Consider the following 27,244-nt stretch of genomic DNA (forward strand, 5'->3'; position numbering starts at 1 on the left):
AACACTACTTTTAATAATATATGTCATTTTTCCTTTTGATCTAGAATGACAATCTTCTGCTAAGCATAAGATCAAGGTGAGAAATGGGGTGAGGGAGAGTAGTTTCCCAGGTGGTCTGGAAACTTTGGAAGCCTGAAAATCAAAATGGTGTGGATTTCCAGAAAATATATTTTAGAAACATGGTATTATAAATCACAAAGTACTCATTATTGGGTTAGCAAGAAAAGATTTTAGCAGCTAGCAGAAAGCCATTCCTTGGCAGGGCTAGTAGACAGATTCTTGAGTGACAACATCCTTTTCAGTATGGAAGGGGAGAACATCCTTTGACATGTCTGGGGAAGATGTGAGAAAGATAATGGAGACTTCAATGTGAATAATTAGGAGTCACATCTGGCATTTCCTGCCTTGGTCGCAGTAAAGCTGAAACAATATTAATGTCATGATACCATCACATTGTAGGAGAACGGTGTAAGATTTGCTATGTCATGTTTGCACTTGCTTTTAATTATTTTGGAAGTGTTTCTCATCATCATAAATATGTCTAGATATCCTCAAATATTGCATAATACATTTTGTGAAAAATATCTGTTGAGTCTTAATTTTTATTTTCATAAAACATTATTTTGTTGTTGCTGTTGTGACACCATGTTGCATTACATGAGGCATCGCCATTTTATGTTATCTTGCCCTGAGTGATGCCCTGTTGTTTACCATAGCTATATATGGTTACCAATCACATGATGTACCTGTGACATCATAATGCCCTTTCTATAGGGCATAGTGGCATTCTGGTCTCTGTGTCTATGTTTTAGATCCTTTTCTTTGCAATTAATTCCTATCTTTATTTCTGGTTTAGTTCTGGGAACACTAAAGGACACTTTTAAGAAGAACTTGGTGTTAGGATCTTTTTCTGCTGTCTTAAGAGTGTTTGGTGGCTTGGTGATTCTGATTTCCATTCTTGATTGTGAGGTTTGTGCTTATTACCCCTTGACTGCTTTATTTAACTTTACTTTTGCTTTATCCTTGGACTCAAGGTCCATCTCCTGCTTTTGTCTACCATTTTTCTTTCTGGTTACCTCTGTTTATTCAGTGTGTGCCTAAGTCAGACTGACTCTGTGTTGGATTCCATATGCTCTCGTACATAGATAGAAAGGTTTTGGCTACCCACCTTTTCTAGGTAGCATAAAAGTTAGTTTTTCATATTTTGTGTTTGTACTCCATCCGTACTTCCATTTAGAAAAGGAACTTGTTCTCAGCAAAGGCTGAAATGTGGAAATGAGCAATGAATTAATAACACTCCAACTTTATTTGTCCTTCTAAGATCTGTCACAGTATTTGTTATGAAGTCTTTTTTGGATTGATGGAAATTGTACAGCTCTTTGGTCAATTTCTGTTGTTTTAAATGTGCTCGGTAAGTACTGTAAAACTGATAACTTGACTTAATTTTTGCACATTTATTTTCCTTTATTTTTATTAATTTAGTATCCTACTTAGAGGTATTTTAGACACAGAAACTCATTTTCATCGGTAGTTTAATGCTACACTGTGTAGGTTAATAACTATAAATTTATTAGATGCTGATATGCTTAACTGTTCTTTGACTTTCTTGTTTGTAGTGTCATAACTCCAAAGAAGAAGACAAAGTAATTATAAAATATGTCTGTGCAAGATCAGTGTCCGTTTCCATAAGTTCTCCTTTCAGCTGAGATGGATTTAGTAAAATCAGACCACCTATCCTCAATATATACAATGTGAAATTTTGTAAGTTAGTAATTAGCTACATTATTACATTCTGGTTTTACTAATCATAATTATAATTCACATATGCTGGTGACTAAATGAAGTAAGCAAGTATTTTTAGGTGTCTTTTTTGGTCCTGTATATTTATTAAGGTCTATTGGTTAAGGTCTGTGGTTATTCTGGTAATAACGTTAAGCATTATTATTATGGCTTATCACTCTATATGTCATCTAATTAATCCAAATCATAAACTTTGAAAGTCAAAATATTGGTATGCTCTGTATTCATATGAGATTTAGGTTAAACTGCTCATTTACAGCTTGGACCAACTGAACCTGACAATCTATTAGAAAAGGGCTCAGTACATTTCAAAATATTATTTACAGGTCGAGTCCCTTGTTAAATCTATTTTGCATGTTATGTAAATATATTTTCATACCATCTGGGCATGATATTTTTTATGGTCTGTTGTTCTTGGAAAATATTTATTCTAAGCAAATAATTGTAGTAAGTGTGACAGTTCCAGTACATTTTTGTATGACCAAATCTGGTCTAGCTGTTGTTTTAACCTTCTTGTTTTCAGGATCTTTAATTTCTGCTTTTCTTCACTATTCAAGTCATTTTCCCCTTTTCAAATTTGGTGAAGATGCCTTATCGATTTTAGTTATTTTAGTTTTCTGTACTGTAATAATATGAGCCTTGTTCTGGCATCTCTCCGCACCCAGAATACTATAAAAGAGTTTACAAGTATCGGAATAATGTGCTGTGTTTTAATGAAACAAATAAGATGAAATACAAAGAATCACAATAATTACAAACAGAATCCTCTTTGCCTGCCTTCCCTTGTAAATTCCCTGTCTGACTTGGAGGGTGGCTTACACATTCCCCCTTCATAACAACATACTAATTGTATCTTTCCTCTTGTCTCTCTTTCTCAGTCTCTCATCAATGCCCTAGACTGTCTCTCTTCTGCTAGTGACCTTTCACCCAAATTCTCAGCAGTCCTTTTGCCCGAAGTTTCTTTGATTTCTTTGGCCAAGTTATTTCTATAGGGTTAGGCTTAGGATATTTTGGCTACAGAGACAGTCAGTTAGAGGGGCAGGGGTACAAGGGATCTTCTGGGTTTCCCGTTTTAAATGGACTAGATGTCCCACTGTTCAAAGTCAAGAACCATATGCTGCTGTTGTAATCTGCTTTTCCTCCATGGACTGACTTTCTTGGTTAGATATTTGAGCACACTTTCTGTCAGATTGAGTGCCTACTGTCCTATCAAAACTTCCTCCTAGGGGATCGCCTAGAGAATCACAGGTTTGCTTTTACTCTGAGACTCTTGGACATTTTACTTATTCTTACAGGGTCCATCCACATAAAATGTACCTGTATCTGGAAGGTCCAACTTTCAGTGAGTCAGTGTCATAGCCTGACCTAAACAATGAAGACAACAGTTAAAGGTATTCAGTGAAAAGATAATTGAAAAGCACAAACCAGGAAGTGAATACAGAAAATATCACTGATCATTTGGTGTCCAGTTAAATCGATCATTAAGAAATTGAATGAGTATGGCACAGCTGTAAATCTACTTAGAGTGGGTAGTTCACAAAAACTAAGTGATCATTGCAAGAAGAAGACTAGTGAGGGATGCCCCAAGATATCTATGATAACTGTGAAGGAGTTAACAAGCTGAAGTGGCTGAGGTTGGAAAGCTTTGTGCATAAAGCAACTGTTGCCCAGAAACATCACCAGTTGTACCTTTATGGGAGAGTGGCAAAGAGAAAGACAATGTTACAAAAACTCAGAGTTTACCATAAAGTGCAAGAAAGACTGTAAGGCCAACTGGAACAAGGTTTTGTGGTCTGATGAGACAAAAATTCGAGCTTTTTGGCCATCAGACTATCATGTTTGGCATAAGGTAATTGCTGCACATTGTTAAATACATATCCTCTTCACTGTGAAACATGGTGGTGGTATCATTCTGTGGGGATGCTTCTCTATTGCAGGCATTGGAAGGCCTGTGAGGGAAGAAGGTAAAGGAATACAGCAAAATGCAGGGAAATCCAGGAGGAAAACCTGATGTGGTCTGCAAGAAACCTGCTCCTTTGAGGAAGATTTGATTTCCACCATTACAATGACCCCAAGCATGAAGTCAAAGCTGCACAGAAATGGTTTAAAAACAACAAATGTTCATGATCTGGAGTGGTAGAGCTAGAGTCAGATTTTGTGGCTGGACTTAAAAATGCTTTGCACTTGTGATCTCCATGCAGCCTGACAGAGCTTGATCAGTTTTATAAAGAAGAATAAGGAAAATTTGCAGTGCCCAGATATACAGTACAAAGCTGATAGAGGCAGAGACTTGTGCACACAGACTCAAAGCTGTCATGACAGCCAAAGGTACATACAGTATATGAAATACTTACGCAATCAATTACTTGGTGTTTTATATTTGTAATTTATTTAGATCACTTTGCAATGATCTGTTTTGACTTTGACATTAAATACTCTTCTTCTTTTCATCAGCATCAAAAAAGCCAAATTAAATCCACTGTGATTCAAAATTATTTAACAATGTGAAAACATCCAAGGAGGTAAATACTGTTTATATGTACTGTATATGGACAGCGTGTCCATATATCATTCACATATATAGGGAGACAGGGAAATATGAAAATGCAAGACAGAAAGAGAAAGGGGGCAGCCCCCCAAAAATATATGTGTTTATCTGCAGGACAGCTCTTCTCAATTCTTTCTGATACAGCCCAGTGATACACAGACAAGTGTCAGTATACTGTGTTGGTGTTGGACATTGGTTAAAGCTCTAGCCATTGATATTTTGGAGGTATCCATTGAGTCTAGAAGTAAATCTTGCTTACCTGCTACATTTAAGTTGAGTTGGATTTCTTTCTTTACTGGTGTCACCAGGACATCACAGAAGTAATCTCCTGTGTCAGAGTTAGACACATTCTTCATTAGCAAGCTTGCATCTCCTTCCAACAGTGCTTTTGGTGAGAGAAATGAGTTATTGTAGAAAGTTTGGAGGTTTAGGCCATCAAAATGTGCTATCATCTGTTGACTTTCCTCAGTTGCAGGCTGCCTCCTCCACGAAACTGAGATCATTCCTAGGGTTAATTTGAATTTGTACACAAAGTGGCAGTTCAGTAGCACATCAGAGCCTGTGGTCACATTTACCGTTGTTGTATTGCTGCTCAAGCGCAAGCATGACTCTGTAAAACATAATTTTAACTCAATTTATTAAAACTTGAATCTGAAAGGTTTAAAAGGTATTTCTATATATAACACTGCATAAAACTATTTGAAATTTTGCTTGGACCATTTGTTTATAACACTACTTTTAATAATATATGTCATTTTTCCTTTTGATCTAGAATGACAATCTTCTGCTAAGCATAAGATCAAGGTGAGAAATGGGGTGAGGGAGAGTAGTTTCCCAGGTGGTCTGGAAACTTTGGAAGCCTGAAAATCAAAATGGTGTGGATTTCCAGAAAATATATTTTAGAAACATGGTATTATAAATCACAAAGTACTCATTATTGGGTTAGCAAGAAAAGATTTTAGCAGCTAGTAGAAAGCCATTCCTTGGCAGGGCTAGTAGACAGATTCTTGAGTGACAACATTCTTTTCAGTATGGAAGGGGAGAACATCCTTTGACATGTCTGGGGAAGATGTGAGAAAGATAATGGAGACTTCAATGTGAATAATTAGGAGTCACATCTGGCATTTCCTGCCTTGGTCGCAGTAAAGCTGAAACAATATTAATGTCATGATACCATCACATTGTAGGAGAACGGTGTAAGATTTGCTATGTCATGTTTGCACTTGCTTTTAATTATTTTGGAAGTGTTTCTCATCATCATAAATATGTCTAGATATCCTCAAATATTGCATAATACATTTTGTGAAAAATATCTGTTGAGTCTTAATTTTTATTTTCATAAAACATTATTTTGTTGTTGCTGTTGTGACACCATGTTGCATTACATGAGGCATCGCCATTTTATGTTATCTTGCCCTGAGTGATGCCCTGTTGTTTACCATAGCTATATATGGTTACCAATCACATGATGTACCTGTGACATCACAATGCCCTTTCTATAGGGCATAGTGGCATTCTGGTCTCTGTGTCTATGTTTTAGATCCTTTTCTTTGCAATTAATTCCTATCTTTATTTCTGGTTTAGTTCTGGGAACACTAAAGGACACTTTTAAGAAGAACTTGGTGTTAGGATCTTTTTCTGCTGTCTTAAGAGTGTTTGGTGGCTTGGTGATTCTGATTTCCATTCTTGATTGTGAGGTTTGTGCTTATTACCCCTTGACTGCTTTATTTAACTTTACTTTTGCTTTATCCTTGGACTCAAGGTCCATCTCCTGCTTTTGTCTACCATTTTTCTTTCTGGTTACCTCTGTTTATTCAGTGTGTGCCTAAGTCAGACTGACTCTGTGTTGGATTCCATATGCTCTCGTACATAGATAGAAAGGGATATTATTAGGGAGATTCATTTTATTTTAGCCAGTTTCACCCTTGATATGCCATGCTTCTTTTTTATGTGCTCTTAACTAAATAGAACAGTAGCACTGATCTGTGGCAGGGTGTGTCACTGTGGCAAACTGGTTCAGGGAATTCAATTACTATACATAATGAAATGGCTATTTTAGAACTACACACATGTTAAGCATTTACATATCATTATTTTATGAAAAATGATGCTTGGTCTTTTTTTGCACATTGTATGCCATTGCATGTGCATATGTATGTATATATATATATATATATATATATATATATATATATATATATATACACACATACACACATGTTGAATTAACCCCTTGTGACTTTCTGATTAATGCACTATCTGAGTCTCTTGCTGTATTGTTTCGCAGGTAACCTTAGAAGACGACGAAAGATCTGGTGGACAAAAGCAATGCTCTTGTCTCACAAAAATTTGTCTTCCTTGAACTATCTAGGATGGACCTCAGTTGAATGGTATTGTTGATTGGTGCTGACTAACTTGCTTTCTGATCTCTATGCATGTGTTGCTTAGGTTATTACTAACAAGTACCAGTTCTAGACAACTCCAGTAGAAACACATCCATTGTTGTACACTGGTTTGAGTTACAGCAATAGTATTTGAAAGAAAAGATCAGACTAATCTGCAAACACAGGGATATGTATGTTTATTCTATGGCCATCTGTTGTGTGTCCTTCCAAGTATAGCTGAAACATCTGCTTATAGTGGTAATGGACAATCCCCTCAATAATGGCTGAATAATAGGTAAAGATTTGTATGAAAATAAAGGTGGTGACACATGTATGTGGTCAATTAAAACCTGGAGACCCTGAAAACTAGTTCTAGCTAGAACACTCCCACCCTGTGTACAGTGTGCTATATGGCCAGACATCCAACAAAAAGCATAGGCATACAATGTGATGGAACTGTGCTGGCTTCTACCTCAGACTTGCAAGCTAATGACATTGGTGCCCTTCCCATCATGAACAGAGAACTGTGGAATGGTGATTTCCTGAAGCACGTCTGAAATGATGTCTCTGTTACAAATGATATACCAACAGCTACTGTAATTCCACTCTATAGACCACTTTTTGTTCTAGAGAATAATTAATGGCATCATGTAGCAGATCATCAAGGGGAGCAGTGCAGACTCCTACTGGTCCTCTGCCAGTACCGTTGTTAAATATGTGAGTTGGCATATAAGCATTTTACGAGTGCCCATTTGGGTACTAAAAGATACTGAAAAGAATTAATCTTTGCTTTTATTGGCCAGGCACCAATGACAAAGTGAGATGCTTTTGCATCTCATGTCCTGAATGCCAGCTGCATCAAATCACCCAATATGAGGGAGCTACTTTAATCCCTCTGCCAACAATTGACGTTCATTTTGAAAAAAATAGGCATGGACATTGTAGGTCCACTGGAGCCTTTTGCTTGCAGACATAAGTTCATCCTTGTGCTTGTCAATTACACTACACAATATTAAGAGGCCATTCCATTTTGAGTGGCAAATGCAAAGGTAATTGCTAGAGATCTACTTCTGGTGTTTACACAGGTAGGCATTTCCAAATAGATCCTGGTGGATCAAGGGGCATCTCTAAAGTATTAAAAAACACTGCCAAACTCCGGTGAATTAAACATTTAAATACATCTGTTTATTATCTGCAAGTGGATGGTTTGGACTAGCATTTTAACCAGACAGTTAAACAGATATAAAAAAAGAAAGCAGTCCGAGAGGATGGATGGGATAGGGATCAGCTGACTCCACTCTTTTTCTTTCCTTACAGGGAAAGTGCAGCAAACTTCTAATGGGTTCTCTTCTTTGAGCTGCTGTATGGGAGACGGCCTCTGGGTATTCTGGACTTAATCAGGGAGTCACGGGAAGAACAAGATAGTAATCTGAGAACATATTTACTGTAAGTACATTGCTCAGTTGACCTATCTGTGAATGTAATCGAGTACATCATACAACAAATTGGACCTTTTTAATTTCAGAGAACCATGTCATGATGAGGGTACCCACCTCCAAATCCAAATTATTAGCACATTGTTAAAGACACTATGATGTTAAAAAATGCAAAGATGGGTGGATTACATGATAAACAAACAGGACCAGCTGAGCAGATTTATAATGTCATTCTACTAAAGCCCTGGAAAGATAGAGAGAAGGCAACAAATTCCCTGGAGAACACCTTGGCATATGTTGTAATGGTCATTGGCAATACCCGAGCTTGTACACTAAAGAGACAATTGGGGCAAATAATTGAGCAAGTTACTTATGTTGTCAAAACTAAACCCGGGGCTTATAATTCACAACATCATCACTCCTAGGGAATGCCCATACCGGATCCCTGAGGCTAAGGAAACGGAAGTTGATCTGGAAGTTAAAAACATGCTTGAGTTGGAGGTTGTTGAGGAGAGCAATATCCTCTGGTTAAGTCCCATTGTTCATGTATATAGTCTTGATGGAAATTGGTAGTTTTTAAATGACTTATGCCGCCTAAATTTAGTCTTGCAGTTTGAAGTATATTCCATGCCGTGGTTGACGGTATCCTAGAGACGCTGGGTAACGCGCTTCACCTCTCAATGCTGAACATGACAGTGGCGTTCATCAATGCCCTCAGGCCAAATAAAAAAAGCATGTTTAGCGCCCCAAGTGGCTGTTGGCAGTATCATATTTTCTCTTTGGGTTACATGGGGCCCCAGTGGCTTTCCAACATCTGGTAGGCAGACTGCAAAGGTGCCACAATGATTAAACTACTGCCTGCCTTGATTAAATAGGCAGTTGTTCCAGCAGATGAGAAGAACAACTGCCACAGGTCTTGGACATGCTCCAGCAGTTCCACCTTTGGATTAATAAAAAAAAAAGTTACTTTGGGCTGACAATTGGCCTCAGAGGACAGATGAATTTTCCAATACCCCTTTGTCATGTTCAGAACTATTGAGAGGTAGTGAGCATTACCCAGCTTCTGTAGGATTTTGTCCACTTGGCAATGTTGTATCATTCAAAGCAGAGTTCCAAACTGCCTCTCGAAGCAACACCCCAACAAGAGCAGAAATCAAGGATCACTATGTGCAATGCCAATCATTGGATGGAGTGATGTACAGCATACCACCATCAAACTTCACTGTCTTGCAGTCTGAGGGATGAACCTGGATTTGGTGGTTGAGAAAAAAGAATGCTACCTTCTGGACTGCATACTGCCTGCTGTAAAGTTTAGTGGAGGAGGAGTAATGGTCTGGGGCTGTTTGTCATGCTTTGGCTAAGCCCATTGGTTCCAATGAATGGTACTGCTGTTAATGTTACATTGCAGCATGCAAAGACATTGCAGCCAATTGTACACTTCCAGCTTTGTGGCAACAATTTAGGGAATGCCCTTCTCTGTTCTGGCATGACTATGACCCTGTGCACAAAGCCAGGTTCATGGAAACATGGTTTGACAATTTCACTGTGATGGAACTTGAATGGCCTGTACAGGGCCCTGCCCTCAACCCTAATAAACTCTGTTGGGATTAATTGAAATACGAGACAGGACTTCTTGGACTCGATATTTATGCCAATGGTTTTGGAATGAACTCTCCAATAAGCTCATATAGGTGTGATGGTCGGGTGTCCAGAAACTCTTTGGTCATATAATGTAACCTTAAGATGGTTCACCAGATAGGTTATATGCTAACATGTATGCACTTTTCTGCTTTCACTTTTTTGCCAGGGGTGGGTTTGGTGGGGGGTTAGACCATGTCACACACATGATCATAGTGAATGTCTCACTGGTATTACGGGAAGCAAAGGAGGATGTTTAGGGTGACAACAATGCTTATCTCTGTTCAGATTCCTACCCTAAAATGGAGAACCCACAGGAAGAATTCTGACATCACATCTGGGATAACAGCCTTAGCCCTGCCCCTTCAATCCACACTACTACTTAAAGCACTTGCTGACTGGAGACATTGTAAAACCAGCTACATGAGAAGTCAGACCTCACAATGGCAACTTAACCTTTTATGGCTGAAAAACACCATTAACGTCTCCTCTAGAATTTTTCTTTTTTTTTTCACTATATACTGTACTGTATATATTATCGGATGTTTGCCGACTAGCCAAACCAACCACAAGCGTTACCTGATAGGTAACCACCTCTTAATCAGATTGCAATTCAGAACTGAGAATGTAATACTGTATACCAATCTTCACCCTGTCAAATAAGTGAACCAGCCATTGTGGCGCAACGTCAGAGGCTTCGCCTCAGGCGCTGATGTCCAAGGTTTGATCTACATAAAGGGATGCAAAAGTGCATACACCCAATAAGGGCAAAACATGTGTCATGCACTCTTTGTATTATATGTGCAAATACTGTATCACATATGTATGTGCTGCTTTCCCCAATTGAAAAGACGTGGCAGATGTTATTTACAGTAGGTAACCACCTAAATAATCAGATTGCAGTTCAGAAATAAGAATATATATATATAGTAAATATGTACTTCCTAAGTGACAGTATACCAGATTTAGTGTTCATCTAAAACTAAAGCATTAATGATCCCCAGATTAGGATAGAGGAAAACCATTTTTGGTTCCCAAAAGATCCATCCACATGAAGTTTCCAAAAAAATCTGTAACAGGCTCCATACAATAAATAACCATGAATAGATAGTAACAGATTATACCAATGTGTCATAAATTTAAAATAACTCTCACTGCATACAATAACACAGACTTAGTTCATGTTTTTTTAAGCTGCACTAACCATTGTGCTATTGTATCAATTAGTAAATTAAATTAAAATTCATTCCTGATATTGTAAATAGGAAAAATCTAAGTGGATATTTCTAAAGTAATGTGGTATATTGTTTGCCCAGAAAATGAGTGTATATTTTGTAGCAACTGCTTACATGAAAAAAAAAATAAAACATGTTATATATGGCGTTAAGAGTGGCACAGTTATTAGTAGTGCAGCCTCTTACATACAACATCCTGGATTTTGCTGTTTCATTTAATACTTACATTAATTCACTATCGGCAGTTTTAATAATCACATCCAAGATAAACAAAAAAAAAAGCTATTTCATGCATTTCCATCAAGTATAATATGATTAATGAAATGCTTTATCTCCAAGTGATTTTTGGCTACATTTCAAGGTATCTGAAATTTAATTGTAAGTATAAGAGAAAGAACAGGAAAGTTGTAACCACCTTTAATGTTTGTCTGTAAACAAAACAAAGGTTTGATTAGGGAGAGGAAAAATGAAACAGGACTGAGCAAAAGTAAGAATTGAGAGAAGAACTGAAACAGAAATGACTGTCCACAGCGCACATCCCCTTTTTACCTTAGGTGGAACTGAACCGACTATGTCAATAGTGAAACTGATGCAAAGATAGTTGAGCAGAAGATTAAAAATTTACAGACTAAATGGTGGTGTGGATAGTTTCATCCCATGACCGATGAAATGAATGAGCATAAGAGTCAAACTGTACTAATAACTGTTATCCTTATTAAATAGAATGGGTAATGTACCAATTTTTGACATATCAGATGCAGACTTTTAAAGAGCTGTGGTTGCACTATTACCTAGAAAAAGGAAAGAGTCCCTTCAGTAAGAATTAAAAAGAAATGATTTTGTGTAAGACTTCCAAGTTTCCTACTAAGCATTCAAAACTATGATTTATGGTTTGTAAGAAAATTTAATTAATTGACCTTTGCTGATACCAACACTGTGATTTCTCATTTGAATTTTCAAATTTCTGCTACCTAAACAAATAACTAGTAATTCACTCATTTTACATAAAAAGCACTCTCAAAGGTCACATATGTACATACTCATGATTTGATTTTTTTTTTCTAATTTTGTATTAATATCTCTCAGGGGATCAGCAATGGTGTATGGAGCTAAGACATGGGTAGTAAAGGGAGTGTGGGAGAAGAAGTGAGATGTGGCAGAAATGAGAATGTTGAGATGGATCTGTGGACAGAATAAGCAATGAGACAATCAGTGGTACAACAAAAGTTGGAGAAAAATCTAAGAAAGTACAGGAAAGTATACTGAAGTGGTATGGACATGTGAAGAGGTGAGACAATGAATATGTGGGCAAAAAAGTGATGGGAATGGAAGTACAGGGGAATAGAAAGGAAGCTTGGCCAAAGTGGAGGTGGATGGATAAAGTAAAAGAAGATCCGAAGGAAAAGGGTTTGGTGTGGAGATGCAGGAATGAGCTGATCAAGCACTTCAATGCCACATAGAAAAGATGAAGAAGGAGATCTCTCAAGGGATCAAGTGTTTGAAGGTTGATGTTGTCAATTTATTTTACATTTAAAGAAGGCTCCATTATACTGTGTTACCTTTAAATAAAGTGATACAGCTATGTAGAGTACATCATTTTCAATGAATTCAAACAAACTACCAGCACAATGTAGACTTAGCATACTGAAAGAGACTTTATGTATATGATGATACTGTACAAGCTTTTCTGACCACTGGTACACAATTGAAGGATTATGCATTATGAGCTATTCGAGGGCATTGAATGGGACCACTGGAGCTTAGTAGCAATTCAGTTAAGCCAAATGCTTGGAACAAGCACATCAATATTTTGTTTATTACTAATATATGCTGTATATACCCACACTGACCAAATTACTAGGAACACCATACTGAGTAATATAGAACAAAGTGGGCATTGCTTATTCTCCTAGGCTTTTAGTGGCACACAAGGTCTGTTAAGACATCGGATTTAACAGGAGCGCAGGAATCCAGCAGCAAAACCACCACTCCCCACTCCTAATGAACTGCTGAGCACCTCTGCGCATACCCAGATAATCCCTGTACTTCATGTAATAACAAATGTATAAATCAGAGTTGAACTGATGTCTCTGCAGACTCCAAAATAAGGGAGCTGAAAGCTGACAATCCTCTTATCTTTGAAGATCCAAAATAGCAGACAGCTTACTCTGCCCTGAACCACCTTTGAGATCCACTCTGCCAAGCTCTATTACAGTGGCTGAGCCCAGTCTGGGAAGGCTAAGAGGCAACCACTACTCTAAGAAGGGAAATTCAGAGCACAAACCTTTCGTGCCAGAAAGAGCACTGCTTTTCCTTGTGAAGCTGAAGAGGACACACCAAAGAGCAGACTGAGGAAGGCATCATACCACAAACAAAAGACCATGTGACAAAGAGAAAGAGTACAATCCAATGCAGGAAGAATCCTTCATTTGAACCCAGAGTAAGAACTCCACACAACATCGGACCATCCTTAAAGACTTGGTATCGTAAAACTACTCATCTGTAAGTAGATAAATTTAGAACTCTAAATAACCAGTTAACAGCCAGTCTATTCTGTGTTACGATATATGTTTGTCACGTCTGCATTGTGTCCTGTCTTCTTTAAAATCAGTGTCTTTTAGTTACATTGTTAAATATTAAACTAAATTAAATTGTTAAATGGTGCGACTCAGACCACCTACAACTGAACACCAGCAAAACCAAGTTGCTGGTGGTGCATTTTAGGAGGACTCGGCCCCTCATGGACCCCATGATCATCAGAGGTGACTTTGTGCAGAGGGTGCAGACCTATAAATACCTGGGAGTTCAGCTGGATGACAAATTGGACTGGACTGCTAATACTAATGCTCTGTGCAAGAGAGGACAGAGCCGACTATATTTCCTTAGAAGGCTGGCATCTTTCAACATCTGCTATAAGATGCTGCAGATGTTCTATCAGACGGTTGTGGCAAGCGCCCTCTTCTACACGATGGTGTGCTGAGAAGGCAACATAAAGAAGAGGGATGCCTCACGCCTGGACAAACTGGTGAGGAAGACAGGCTCTATTGTAGGCACGGAGCTGGACAGTTTGACATCCGTGGCAAAGCGACGGGCACTGAGCAGGCTCCTGCCAATCATGGAGAATTTACTGCATTCACTGAACAGTATCATCTCCAAACAGAGGAGCAGCTTCAGCGACAGACTGCTGTCACTGTCCTGCTCCACTGACAGACTGAGAAGATCATTCCTCCCGCACACTATACAACTCTTCAATTCCACTCGGGTTGAGGTAAACGTTAACATTATACAAAGTTATTGTCTGTTATACCTGCATTTTTATCACTTTTTAATGTTTTTTTTATTAGTATGCTGGTGCTGGAGAATGTGAATTTCCCCTTGGAATTAATAAAGTATCTATCTATCTATCTATCTATCTATCTATCTATCTATCTATCTATCTATCTATCTATCTATCTATTGTGAACTGGGCTCCGGACACAGGCAGATGGACAACATAGTTTCACCACACACCGTTTATTTACAAGAATTATTACAATTTGTGCTCACGTGCACCCCCAGTGCCTCCAGCACCGTTCCCCCAACTGTCCAGGCCTCACAGTCTCTGTGCCTTTCTTTTGCCCGCCTCCCGTCCTCTCTCCAGTTCTGTCCTCTTCCACCCAACATCCACTGCTGACTGGAGGGAGACGGCCCCTTATATGGAAACCCGGATGGGCTCCAGCTGCTTCCCGGCAATCAGTCATAGCGCAGAAGTGCCGGCTGCGCACCCGGAAGCCGTCCGGGTGTCCCCTGTCGTCTTCCCCCCAGCACTTCCTGGTGTGGCGGAAGTGCTGGGCTCCAGGGATATGCAGGCATTGGGGCGCCGACTGACGGTGGCCACGGGTCCCTACAGGGCTGGGCTTCCAAGCCCTGTACCCGAGGCCCTCTACATAACCAGGACGGACGCCCCCTCACGGTCTGGAGGAGGCACAAGCCGTCCTCCGGTCCTCCAGCGGGCTCCAGCCCGTCCCAGCCGGGCTCCAGCCCCGGCCGGGGACCACACTATCTATCTATCTATCTATCTATCTATCTATCTATCTATCTATCTATCTATCTAATCTAATCTAATCTAATCTAATCCAATCTAATCTAATCTACATTGATAGCGGTCTAACAGCCGGAGATAGTCTTCTAAAGAGAAAGGTAAGGAAACTAAAAAAGGATCCTTAACAAAATTATTTACTTAAAATACTGTTCCTTTTCTTCCTACATTTTTTTTGCTGTCTCTTCTTCATGGCATTGATTTCACAAGATGTTGGGAACATTCTTTTGAAATTCCGGTCCATGTTGACATGGCTGCCTCACGCAGTAACTGCAGATATGTCAGCTGCACATTAATGCTGTTAATTTTCTGTTCTACTATGCCAAAGGTGTTCTTTGGACTGGGAAAGTCACTAAAGAACACTAAACTCATTGTCATGTTCATGAAACCAGTTTAAGAAAACTTTTGCTTGGTAGCATTATGTATTATCAGTTATTAGTTAGTATTAGTTTTGGTCAGCCTCAGCTTTTTGTTTTTGGCTGACAGTAGTGGAACCCAATGTGGTCTTTTGCAGTTGTAGCCTCAGGGTTCGTTGTGCATTCTGAGATGCTGTTCTGCTCACCACAGTTGTAGAGAGCAGTTAATCTGAGTTATTGTAGCCTTTCTGTAAACTCGTACCAGTAAGGTCATTCTCCTCAGACCAGCAAGGCACTTCTATCCACAGAACTGCTACTCACTGAATGTTTTTTTGTTTTTCAGACAAGACTGTTGTGTGAAAAAATCCCAGGAGATTAGCAGTTACAGAAATACTTAAACCGGCCTGTCACCTACAATCATGCCATATTCACAACTGAGGTAACATTTTTTCCCCATTCTGGCAGTTGATCTGAACATTAAATGAAGCTCCTGACGTGTACCTGTATATGCATAATTTTATGTATTGTGCTTCTGCCACATAATTGGCTGATTAAATAATTGCATGTATAAGCAGGCGTATATGTAGATTTTACTAACAACTTGCTCAGGGAGTGCATACACATATGTACTCCATCCATGAAAATGGGAGGAGAATGAAAATTTTCAAAATGGTCCCTTTATTAATAAATAAATGAAGCATACTGGGAAGCATTAGCAAAGGGTGAATAGAAAATGTACAAATTTAACAAAATATCAGTATCCATTCTGAGCCTATTTTCATTTCAAAAAGCTGTGCGACAAAACAGCAAACACTCCACTTACTGTATGTTCTTTCTCTCTATCCTCCCCTCTCACTCTCCAAGTGAAGTCTTTGTCCTTACTCCAGGCTGAATGAATGTGTTGATTGTAATGGGGCTTTAAATATAATTCTGAGGTCAATTCCAGTCAAGCTCTTCAATAATGTCTAGTGCCGAAGACACCGTTGTATTTGTAGTTCCTGCCTTTTAAGTGTAGTGGCTCATCTAGTTTCACAAGTTAAAATATTTAAAATACTCCATCTCTCCCTTCATATCCTTTTCTCTCTCCCCTCTTTGCATTCATTTAGCTTGTAAGGTGAATTTTTTCCAACTGTTTCTTAACTTTAAAAAATATTTAAGCATAGTTTTCGGTGTTTCTGAGGCCAAGAAATCCAGTGATTATATTCATCTATCTTTTGCTTGTGTGAATTCCAACTTCTTTATGCCATCTCCCAAATAGTTTTTCTGCAGTTTCAGCTTGAAACTCAATTGGAATATTCAAATTGTAAGGGTAACTAAGGTGAAATGCATGCTTACCAGAGGGAAATTAGCACCTAGCAAGTCGTAGCACACAGTAGGACAGCTCAGAAATAGCTTTTCTAACCAAAATTGCTCAGTTGTGGTATAATGCCATATACAATAAAAACTTTACCCCTAATTGGCCCCCTCTGTTTTTTTGGTTTAACCATTAAAATTGATTTGTTACCTACTAGCCTTGCATACTTTTTTCTTAATCTTTCCGTACTTTGTCTTGTTAATTAAATTAATGTATTAACTAAATATAATCTTTGCCCTATTATTTCTACCAATAATTGAGAATACAGTTACCTGTGATTGATATGAAGTCCAGCTTTGGTCATAGCTCCACGCTGTGGCACATTCCTTCACATACATTCTCTTTTCTCTGAGTCGGTTTTCCTGCTCAAGCGATTTCCATTAAGATAATGCAATTTTGGTATAATGATTATGTTCTTGTTATCCCTGGATCTAATTATTCCTTGGTTGAAATTTAATGTTTGGCACTGAGGTTTTACCCAATTGTTTTGTACTGAAAATGAAATGCTTCAAATCACTGTTTAATGGTGAGAAGTGAAGTTGAGGTATCATTGTAAGTTTCTGATACAGTATTTGATGACTTCAGACACTTTGCTTCATTTTGTTGGCATTAGGAACAGGCTAAGTCTCTGCCAAGAATATTATGAATTATGTAACCAGGGGATTAAAGAGGCTATACAGAGGGAGAAGCAAATTAAGAGTTGTGAACAGGCAGAGGTCAAAACCAGTAAAGCTAATGAGATCAGGAAATTAAGTAGTCTTTGGGGGGCAGAGAGAGAATCAAAGTCAAATATCTGTACAGGCTTCAGTATCTAAACTAACCAAAAATGAATCCACAACCAAAGGAAACTCATTTGACTTCATCCATCCATCCATTATCCGACCCGTTATATCCTAACTACAGGGTCACGGGGGTCTGCTGGAGCCAATCCCAGCCAACACAGGGCACAAGACAGGAAACAAACCCCGGGTGGGGCACCAGCCCACCGCAGCTCATTTGACTTGAAAATCCTAAAACTAGGATAACCAGGGGGCTGCCTCACCATTTGTTACATGCCTATGGTGATTACTGTATGTTCCTAGTGTGATGGACAGCTAACAGCTCAACCCGGCCGACACACACAGGACGCTAGATGGCAACTTCCCTGCAGCTTAGTGGTACCCCGGATTCCCGCAGAGCACTATGGGAGATGGAGTTTTTGTTTTTCCCATATATCCTGGAAGTACTCCCAAGTCATGGGGACAGAAGGACAGAAGTACTTCCGGGCTGAAGAAAATAGAAGTCTCCATCTGACCTGGAAGTGCTGGCGAATCACATGGACGGTAGGACAGAAGCACTTCCAGGTCAAGGACTATATAAAGAACTAGTGGAGACCCAGTGAGAGAGCTGGAGTTGGGAGGGGCTGTGATGGAGCTGGTGGGAGGAGAGAACTGTTGTATTTATTGTATTAGTTTATTGTTTATTGTGGTGGTTGTGGTGTTTTGGGGCATAACATTGAAAAAAGAAGAAATTAAAATTACTTCTTAGTGATTTTATCCTGTGTCTTGCATACTGTCTGTTGGGGTAAATGTGAGCAACAGTGCCACTAAGCGTCCACTTTCTGACACTAGTCAACAAGGTTAGGATCACGTGAGTAAAAATTTCAGATAAGTCGCAACAAGGAAGACCCACTCAAATGACTTCACCAAAATGCTCTCTGTAAAGAGGAGGATTGTGGGGTTGGATATTTTAAAGAAATAATTGGAAGTGCTGGAATGTGCAGGCTCCAGGTGGGTGCATGTGCACATTAGAACATTGGTTTCTGTGCTTGGCTAATCACACATTTCATATGCATATGTGAGTGGATTGGTCAACAGCTACTGGTGGACACTTCTGACTAAAAGCCAATTGATTGTTTCAAATTGTTTTTTTCAGGAGAAGGCTTTTCAACTGATAAGTGAGTAGACAAACATATATGCAGATCATTGTTTTGATCCTCCCTGTAAGTTATCAACACATTTCTGTGTCATCATTTTCCGGCCACTTATGAGAGCAAGAAACACAAACCAGACTATGTAGTCTGTAGCAACAGTCAGAAAGAATGGCATCGGCACAGCAACATACACTGTAACACAAAAATGTAATGTACAATGCATGCAGTTGGCTACTTTGAACTGTAAATATTACTGTATGTATTTTTCTAACTTGCTAAATCCAGGCCAGGGTTGTTGTATGGTAGACGGTTGTTGGAACGCATCCTAGCTAGCATAGGGCACAAAGCAGCAGCAAACCCTGGAGAAGGCACCAGTTCATTGCAGGGCAAACATGCAAACACACTGGCGCCAATTTAGTGTCAGCAATTCAATGAACCTGCATGTCTTTCGACAGTGGGAGGAAACTGGAGCACCCGAATGAAATAAATGCAGATAAAGGGAGAACATGCAAACTCCACGCAGGAAGAACCAAGGACAAGAATCCTGGTCTCCTTACTGTGAGACAACAGCTCTACCACTGTGAACTGTATATATGATTCAAAATTATGTACAGAGTGTTCATGTATAAGGTAATTGTGTGTTTTTCACAACTTGATTAACAAAAAATGTTCACATCCTTTATTTAAAAAAAAAACAGCCTAGTGCGATAGTGGAAAAAAGAAACTAAAAATGGTCAAATAGTTTATTAAATTTCTTAGCTTATTCGTGGTTCATTTAATTACTAATAACATGGTTTTCTCTCTGGCGCCCTGCCCGGGGTTTGTTTCCTGCCTTGCACCCTGTGTTGGCTGGGATTGGCTCCAGCAGACCCCCGTGACCCTCTAGGTAGGATATAGCGGGATCGATAATGGATGGATGGATGGTTTTCTCTTTGAGTTGTCACTAAACTTTGAGAAACAAATGTCCACTGTGTTAAAGTCCAGCTTTTACCAACTGAGGCAAATCTCAAAATTAGAATCTTTTCCTTCAAAGCAGATTTGGAAAAAGTGATTCATACTTTTATTACATTTCAGCTAAATTATTGCAATTCCCTATATTATGGGATTGCCCAAATCTGCACTATTGTGCCTTCAACTTGTTCAAAATGCAGCTGCTAGATTTCTAACCAGTACTAGAAAAAAAGAGCATATCTCACCTGTGCTGGCCTCTCTCCACTGCCAACCAGTTTGAATTTGGATTGATTTTAAAATTTAACTGTTATTAAAGCCTTGAATGGTTTCACCTCAAATTATTCTGCAATTTCCTTCATCACCTCTCAGGAACAAGGGCTTTGAGGTCATCTGCTCAACTACTCTTTGCAGTTCCATGATCACAGCTGAAGTCTTGGGGTGACAGAGCTGTTTCAATTGTTGCTCTTAAACTTTGAAACGATCTTCTGTTCCATATCAGATCTTCTCCTTCTATTGAGGTTTTTAACCCACTTTGTCTCTTCAGCCTTTCACTCTGGGTAAGGTCATTGGGTGGATGGAAATTAAATAGTCATTAACAAACTGTTTTACATAATTTTTTTCATTACGGTAGTCTTATACGTATGTTCTTCTGTACAGCACTTTGGTAGAACTTCTGTTGTTTTTAAATGTGCATTTATTAATAATTTAATGTTGATTTCTGACTTTACCATCCAATGCACTTCATTCCCAAACCCTAGTCCGTGTGGCCATGAACTGAACACAAAAGTGACCTAATCTACTGAGATGAAGTTAAATGTTTGCAACTTTCACAGCTCAGAAAATGACACTTTTTCCCACTGCTGGCACCATTGTAACCAAGACTAAGTCTGCCCTTGCACTTGTCATGGCTGTTCCTCAGTTGCAATGCAAACTCATAAGTAACACCTTCAGAAAGCAGGCATGCCTGCCAATCTGTTGCACATCAGGGAGCTCAGCACTCCAAGGGGGATCTTCCTTCTTCTATTCCAGATACTTCAGTCAGCACATGCGAACCTTCCAAGGTCCACCACCAGGCAAGACAACCTAAAACCATCCCTGTAGAGCCAAAGACCAGCCACACATGTGACCCAGAAGAACTTCTCTTACCCAGATGATTAGCAACATGAGCTTGACATGATATCAGTGCTATCATAGATTAGAAAAAGACTTACGCAACAAATACTTTTGCAATGTTATTTATAAAAAGAAAAAGTTAAAACATCAGAAGAAGTGTGAGAATTGTTTAACAGTTCTTAGCTCCTATGGGAGAAAGAAAAGCTTTAAAATTGGGAACTCACTATTTTAAATTTGCAAAACTTCAAGATGATACAACATTTTATTTTTCAAAGAAGGAAATATTTTTACACAATTAAATATACCTGTAATCTTAATTACTTCCTTCAAACAAATTACGTTACTGGAAAAAGGAACCAGGAAGTTGGCATAAAAGAAAAGGTCATTGATGTATTTTTAAAATAATGCCAAATACTCAGTCAAGTTAAAATTTTGGGAAACCCCCCACTTTATTTATACTGATTATTTATAACAAATAATACATTGACAACTGACAAATCTGTTACTGTCAAATATATTGAAATGTGCTTGATCATATCCATCTAGACATCTATTTTCTCAACCTCCCTTTTCCCATCATACTAATAAACAATGATGGATAGGGTAGCTGGATGAATACATGGATGGAACATGTCAATTTAATTTGAAACTATGAATTCTAATACAGTACAAAAAATCCATTTGTTATTAAACTGCACTTCATGCTGAGTCAGACCTGCAGTTATTAACTTTTTATCTATAATTAGCTTGATTGCTAAAGAGCACTCTGGACAAATTAATTACTGCACAGTCATTCCTACCAGCAGAATTGGTCAGTCCATTAAGCAACAAAGGGCCCATCTGAGGGCTGACAAATACCAAAGTTAAGGTGCACAAGCTGAGGACATCAACCAATAATGATACTGTGTGGGCACTGTTACCCACTAGGCATCATTTATGAAACTGTAAGTGCGCATGTGCTGTACAACCAGAGGTGTCACACACAAAGGGATACACCACACACACAGGTCATTGAAATTTAATATTGCTGATTACCCGCTATGGACAATGAGGGCCGGTGTCCGTCAACCCCACTTAGGGTTCTAAATGGGCATCAGCAGGCACTGCCTACCAGTTCATGTGAATTTTTCAAAAGATGATGAATACAAAGTGCAAAGAAGAAAACTTGGAAAGCGTCTCCTATAGGGTGGTGCAGTGGCGCAGTGGGTAGCGCTGCTGCCTCACAGTTAGGAGACCCGGGTTCGCTTCCCGGGTTCTTCCTGTGTGGAGTTTGCATATTCTCCCCGTGTCTGCATGGGTTTCCTCCCCCAGTCCAAAGACTAGGTAGATTGGAGATTCTAAATTGACTATAGTGTGTGATTGGTGTTTGTGTGTGTCCTGAGGTGGGTTGGCACCCTGCCCAGGATTGGTTCATGCCCTGTGTTGGCTGGGATTGGCTCCAGCAGACCCCATGACCCTGTGTTTGGATTCAGTGGGTTGGAAAATGGATGGATCGATGTTTCCTATAATAATGAGTACAGTATTTCCATCACTGAAATTTCAGCATATATTCTATTGGTTTACTTACTCACTGTTTTGTTTGTTTTTTTTTTTTTCTTTTAAAACATTTATAGCTCTTTGGAAAAAGAAGTAATCCTAGGATTGTATGTCATAATTAGACAGCATTTTCAAAGACTTTTACTCCCCCCAACAGGTCATCCGCCACTCATGCCACTAGGAGGGAGAGGTGTCCCCTAATTTCCATTCATGGATGCCATCATGTATTGTTGCCTCTTAAAGCCCCCAGCCATCACTGTTCCCATTCTCTCTAAATAAACCTTCACACATTTGACTTTACCTTCTACCTATAAATTTCCTTGAGCTTACAGCCTCAGAAGAACTCTGCTGGTCTCATTGGCTCTCTCTTTAACCTGTTATGATGTCTGATTTCTTCTTAGGTACTTACAGTACATACTGAGGAGTCATGCCACCCACGTAGAGCAGTCTCAGATCATTTTTTTTAGGTAAAAATAAATTTTATTTACACAGTAAAAATCACAACCACAAAGCAAATTTGATTTGTTGAAAGTTCACACCAAGTCCATTACACCAAAAACATAATTTTTCTCAGTTTGGTTCCAACTTCTCTGCCTGAACTGTCTCACCATTCGAACGGCAGAACCCCAGCACTTTATGCATATGTTGAGGTTGCAACTGGAGATGGTATGTTTTCAGCCACACAGACATCACGAAGCTAGAATGTGTCTGTGTGTGTAACTGTAGGTTCCCTTCACTGATTAAAATTTCCAATTTGGAATTTCGAAGGTGAGCCATCACTACAACCAAAGCTTCAAAGAACCCCAACAGTCTTTCTATCAGTGGCAACTCATCTTCTATCCATGCTAGCTAGCCATAATGCTAGCTCATAGGAGCATGAATCTGTCATGTGAAGAGATAATCCAGCAAGAGCAGCCAAAGGAGCATGGACTATTTAAAAGATATTGGAGGTTAACCTTTGCCAGAGGAGATTTTTCTAGAGTGTTGGCATTTTCTTTCCCTGTTGCATTTTATTACCAATTTATTTGCTTTCACCATCAGTTATGTGAGCATCATCCTCTACCCCCAAATTCTGCTGAGCTTCTAAAACACAATGGGTTCATCATTTTGTCAGTTCTGCTATCAATGCGGAATGCAGTCCAGTTCATCTACAGCCATTTCAGGCTTTGGCTCCTTTCATTCTAGCATTCCAACCACATTTTTTTCAACCTAAATGTTAACCAGAGTGGATGTTCACTTTCAGAATTAATTTTATGGAAGTACTTTTGTATTGTTCATTTACTGAAACAATTGGAATCTATTGCCTAAAAATGTAAGGCATCTTTACAAGATGAACTTTGTCCATAAATAACCAGCTGAATTTAGAGTGAACTCTCATCAGTTATTGGAATGTTGTTTATTAAAGTTCTCGACACAACATACACTGTGTAATATTGAATTGATTACCAAGAAGCTAAAATGCACGATAAACTGTAAACAAGAACCTGGTTGTTCATAAACATTAAACAGTCATTCATGATCTTATCCATACATAGCTTTTCTTGGTCTACTCAAGATTATCTGCTTCTTCGGATGTTTAAACTTTAACAATGGGAGTGTTAGTATTATAAAGCTCCAGCATTCTTCTGTTGTTGCTCAGCATCTTCAGCCTTGACAGGAATAGGATATTTTATATACATTTCTTACCCCTTGTTGTTTGTAGTGATGGCTGAAAAAAACATCAGTATCTGTTTTCATTGAGAATAGCAATAACAAACTTTCAGATAGAATGGATGTCTAAGAAGACTAATGCTGCTCCACAGCAAGCAATTTACTGTAAAAAATCTCATGCCACAAGTGTCACATAATCCATACATCAAGTCATCCCACTGTATGCTCACAATAGCCAAAACACATGCATTCTTTGCCAAAATATTATTAATTGAATACTTTTGGAAAATTAGAGCAGCGAGTGCAGTGGAAACATATGTAGAGGCATTTGAAATTATTAGTCAGTCAATCATTCTGACAGACGGTTATCAACAAGAGTGAAAGGGAAGGTCTACAGGATGGTAGTGAGACCAGCTATGTTATATGGGTGGGAGACAGTGGCACTGACCAGAAAGCAGGAGACAGAGCAGGTGGTAGCAGAGTTAAAGATGTTAAGATTTGCATTGGGTGTGACGACGATGGGCAGGATTAGAAATGAGTACATTAGAAGGTCAAGTTGGACGGTTGGGTGAAAAATTTAGAGAGGTGAGATTACGTTGGTTTGGACATGTTCAGAGGAGAGATGCTGAGTATATTGGGAACAGGATGTTAAAGATAGAGTTGCCAAGATAGAGGAAAAGAGGAAGGCCTAAGAGAAGGTTTATGGATGCAGTGAGAGAAGACATGCAGGTGATGGATGTAACAGAACAAGATGCAGAAGACAGGAAGATATGGAACAAGATGGTCCACTATGGCAACCCCTAACAGGAGCAGCTGCAAGAAGAAGAAGAAATCAGTCAGTCTTTCTCTTACCAACTTAGTCCTGAACAGGGTCTCGGGGTAGCTGCTGGAGCCTAAACCAGCTAGCATAGGGAGCAAGCCAAGAATAAACCCTGCACAGGGCACCAGTCCATCGCAGGGCAAATACACACAAATCAAGGCCAACTTAAAATCACCAGTTCACTTAACCTGCATGTCTTTGGGAGGAAACAGGGAGAACATGCAAACTCCATGCAGTGAGGACCCGAGGCATGAACCCTGGTCTTCTTACTGCGAGGCAGCACTGCACCACATGCTGCCCCTTAAAATTATTATCTTTATGGAAAACAAATCAGTAACTCTAAGCAATGATCAGTCTGAAGTAAGGTTTGGACTGCTGGACGTGCACAAATGCACTGCTAGGGCCCTGCTGTAGCTCCAAAGATATGTGTGTGTGCTCATTGCACTGAGTAGACTGCTTTTATAAGTTCACACATACTGTATGTCACCATCAATCTTTTATCAAGTGTTATTTCTCTGAAAGAACAAAATGATCTTAAAAACTACTGGAAAGGTTAATTTTGAAACAACCTTTCATAGGCAGGTTTTGCTGGTACAAACCATGCAAAGAGACTGAACAATGCTGCTGTATTATTTCTCTTAAGTCAATGTATAAGTTAACGCAGTTCATGAAAGTAAAGAAACATGGGCTTAAAGCAGTTATGAGCTAATACAAATATTACTAAATAAAAATAAAAGTCATGACTGCTGCATGGTTAGTCTTTAGCACTCATCCTTCAAGATTTGAACACCCGAGAACTTCACAAACCCCTACACATGCATGAAGGAGCTTTTAAACTGAAGACCAGTGAATGTAGGGTAGTGGTGGGTCTTTATATATGCCCTGTCATATACTGTATAGTATGCCATCTCATGGGGACCAACAGACAGGCATGATTTCCAGATTATGAACAAATTCTAAGTTGCATGTATTAATGATTTGTATTATTTTTTGCCTGCATTATAGCTTATAATGTAAAGCCATCATATGCATCTGACCTTTAATTAAGAAGAATGGCAACAGTGTTACAGTTTATTTTCTATCTCTGCCATCTTTGCATCAGTTTAACATCCATTTGCTTTTAAGCCCTTGTCCTGTAATAGTCTATAAGCATGTGATGGAAAAGAGTGAAACCAGCTGATTAAGTATTAGACACTTCTAATTACCTACCCATGGTCTCAAGGAGGAAAAGCAATCCCAACAGGAGCCGTCCCAAGCCCATCGCAGAACACACTCATATGCTCACTCACACTTGGCTCACACCTGGCAAGTGCAGAGGTGACATCTTAACAACATAACCTTACATCCTCAGACCCTCTTAGTCCAGCTCAAGTTCATGAGGAATATCCTGACAGCAGGTAATGTTATTCATAATTGTTACCTGAAGATGTATAGTAGTCACTTCTCATTTTCTACTTTTCTGCAGTAATTTGGCAGTGGTGCTACTTTAAACCAATTATTAATATAACATTTCCTAAAATTAAGACTTTACTCCTTCAGTATAATGTATATTATAAGGCTATAACAACAAATAAGATTTGAACAGATGGTACAGAAAAAATTAAAATCTTTAAATCTGTACTATTTATTTTCAAAAGTTTTAAGGTAAATTATTAGGATGGCAATTCCAATTTTTAAATGTCAGTTATGACTTACCCACAGCTGGAATAAACACCAGAAGTGCAATTGCTGCCATCATGACCAAGTTAAGTGTGTCTCCTGTTGTTTTTCTTTAAGCAGGTTAAATGTTATTTCCTTGTATATAAAACCCTCCCACTTTTTTTGTCTCATGCTTCCTGGTAGACAGCTGATTAGTGAAATTCCCGTATTAAGATGACTCATAACTTTTATGTTATCATACGGTATATTTTTGTGGATTCCCTAATACCTGGATAAAGTGGATTTAGCACACAACTATTTGTCAGCAGTTAAATACAACATTGTCACAAGTGGCACCTTTAGTTTTTTTCAATTTGTTTCTCAAATTTTTCTCATTTGTTCAGATTGTATAATTTTTTCAGCATTTTTAAGTCCTATATTTAACTAATTTATTCAATGCATCTACTATATTTATTTAATTAGTGTATTATATTATTTTCTATACCAGGGCAGCAAAGTGGTGCAGTGGTAATGCTGCTGCCTCGCAGTAAAGAGATCAGGGTTTGTCTCCCAAGTCCTCCCTGCTTGTTCTCCAGCAGGTGCTCTGGTTTCATCCCACTGTCCAAGAACATGCAGGTTAGGTGAACTTGTGTTTTCCCCATGATGGATTGGTGCCCTGTCCAGGGTTTATTCCTGCCTTGCACTCTGTGCTAGCTGGGGTGGGCTCCCGTGACCCTGGTCTGGATTAAGCAGGTTAGAAACTGACATGACAATTTTCTCTACCTGTCCTCTGGG

At 39.0% G+C, this 27,244-nt stretch overlaps 1 protein-coding gene across 2 annotated transcripts; it reads right to left on the reverse strand.

Annotated features, from left to right (window-relative positions):
- Positions 1 to 2,758: 2,758 nt before the first annotated feature.
- Positions 2,759 to 26,571, reverse strand: LOC120525828 (natural cytotoxicity triggering receptor 3 ligand 1-like). Of its 2 annotated transcripts, XM_039748438.1 has the most exons (3): positions 26,507 to 26,571; positions 4,608 to 4,958; positions 2,759 to 3,165 (listed from the first exon to the last, which is right to left on the reverse strand). In XM_039748438.1, exons 1-3 carry the CDS (start codon positions 26,547 to 26,549, stop codon positions 3,140 to 3,142), a joined length of 420 nt encoding a protein of 139 aa, XP_039604372.1. In that variant the 5' UTR covers positions 26,550 to 26,571; the 3' UTR covers positions 2,759 to 3,139. The 2 variants fall into 2 exon arrangements, with proteins under 2 accessions (XP_039604372.1, XP_039604370.1); XM_039748436.1 differs by lacking the exon at positions 2,759 to 3,165 and having other exon boundaries at positions 4,374 to 4,958.
- Positions 26,572 to 27,244: the final 673 nt, after the last annotated feature.

This window comes from Polypterus senegalus, chromosome 3 (genome assembly GCF_016835505.1).
Source record: "Polypterus senegalus isolate Bchr_013 chromosome 3, ASM1683550v1, whole genome shotgun sequence".
Classification (NCBI taxonomy): Eukaryota; Metazoa; Chordata; class Cladistia; order Polypteriformes; family Polypteridae; genus Polypterus; species Polypterus senegalus.

Excerpts from the sequence above, each read along its gene's own strand:
- LOC120525828 (XM_039748436.1), bottom strand. The coding sequence starts at position 26,549 with ATGATGGCAGCAATTGCACTTCTGGTGTTTATTCCAGCTGTGG. Across the intron at positions 4,959-26,506 it reads GGTGTTTATTCCAGCTGTGG|AGTCATGCTTGCGCTTGAGC; the intron begins GTAAGTCATAAC and ends TATGTTTTACAG.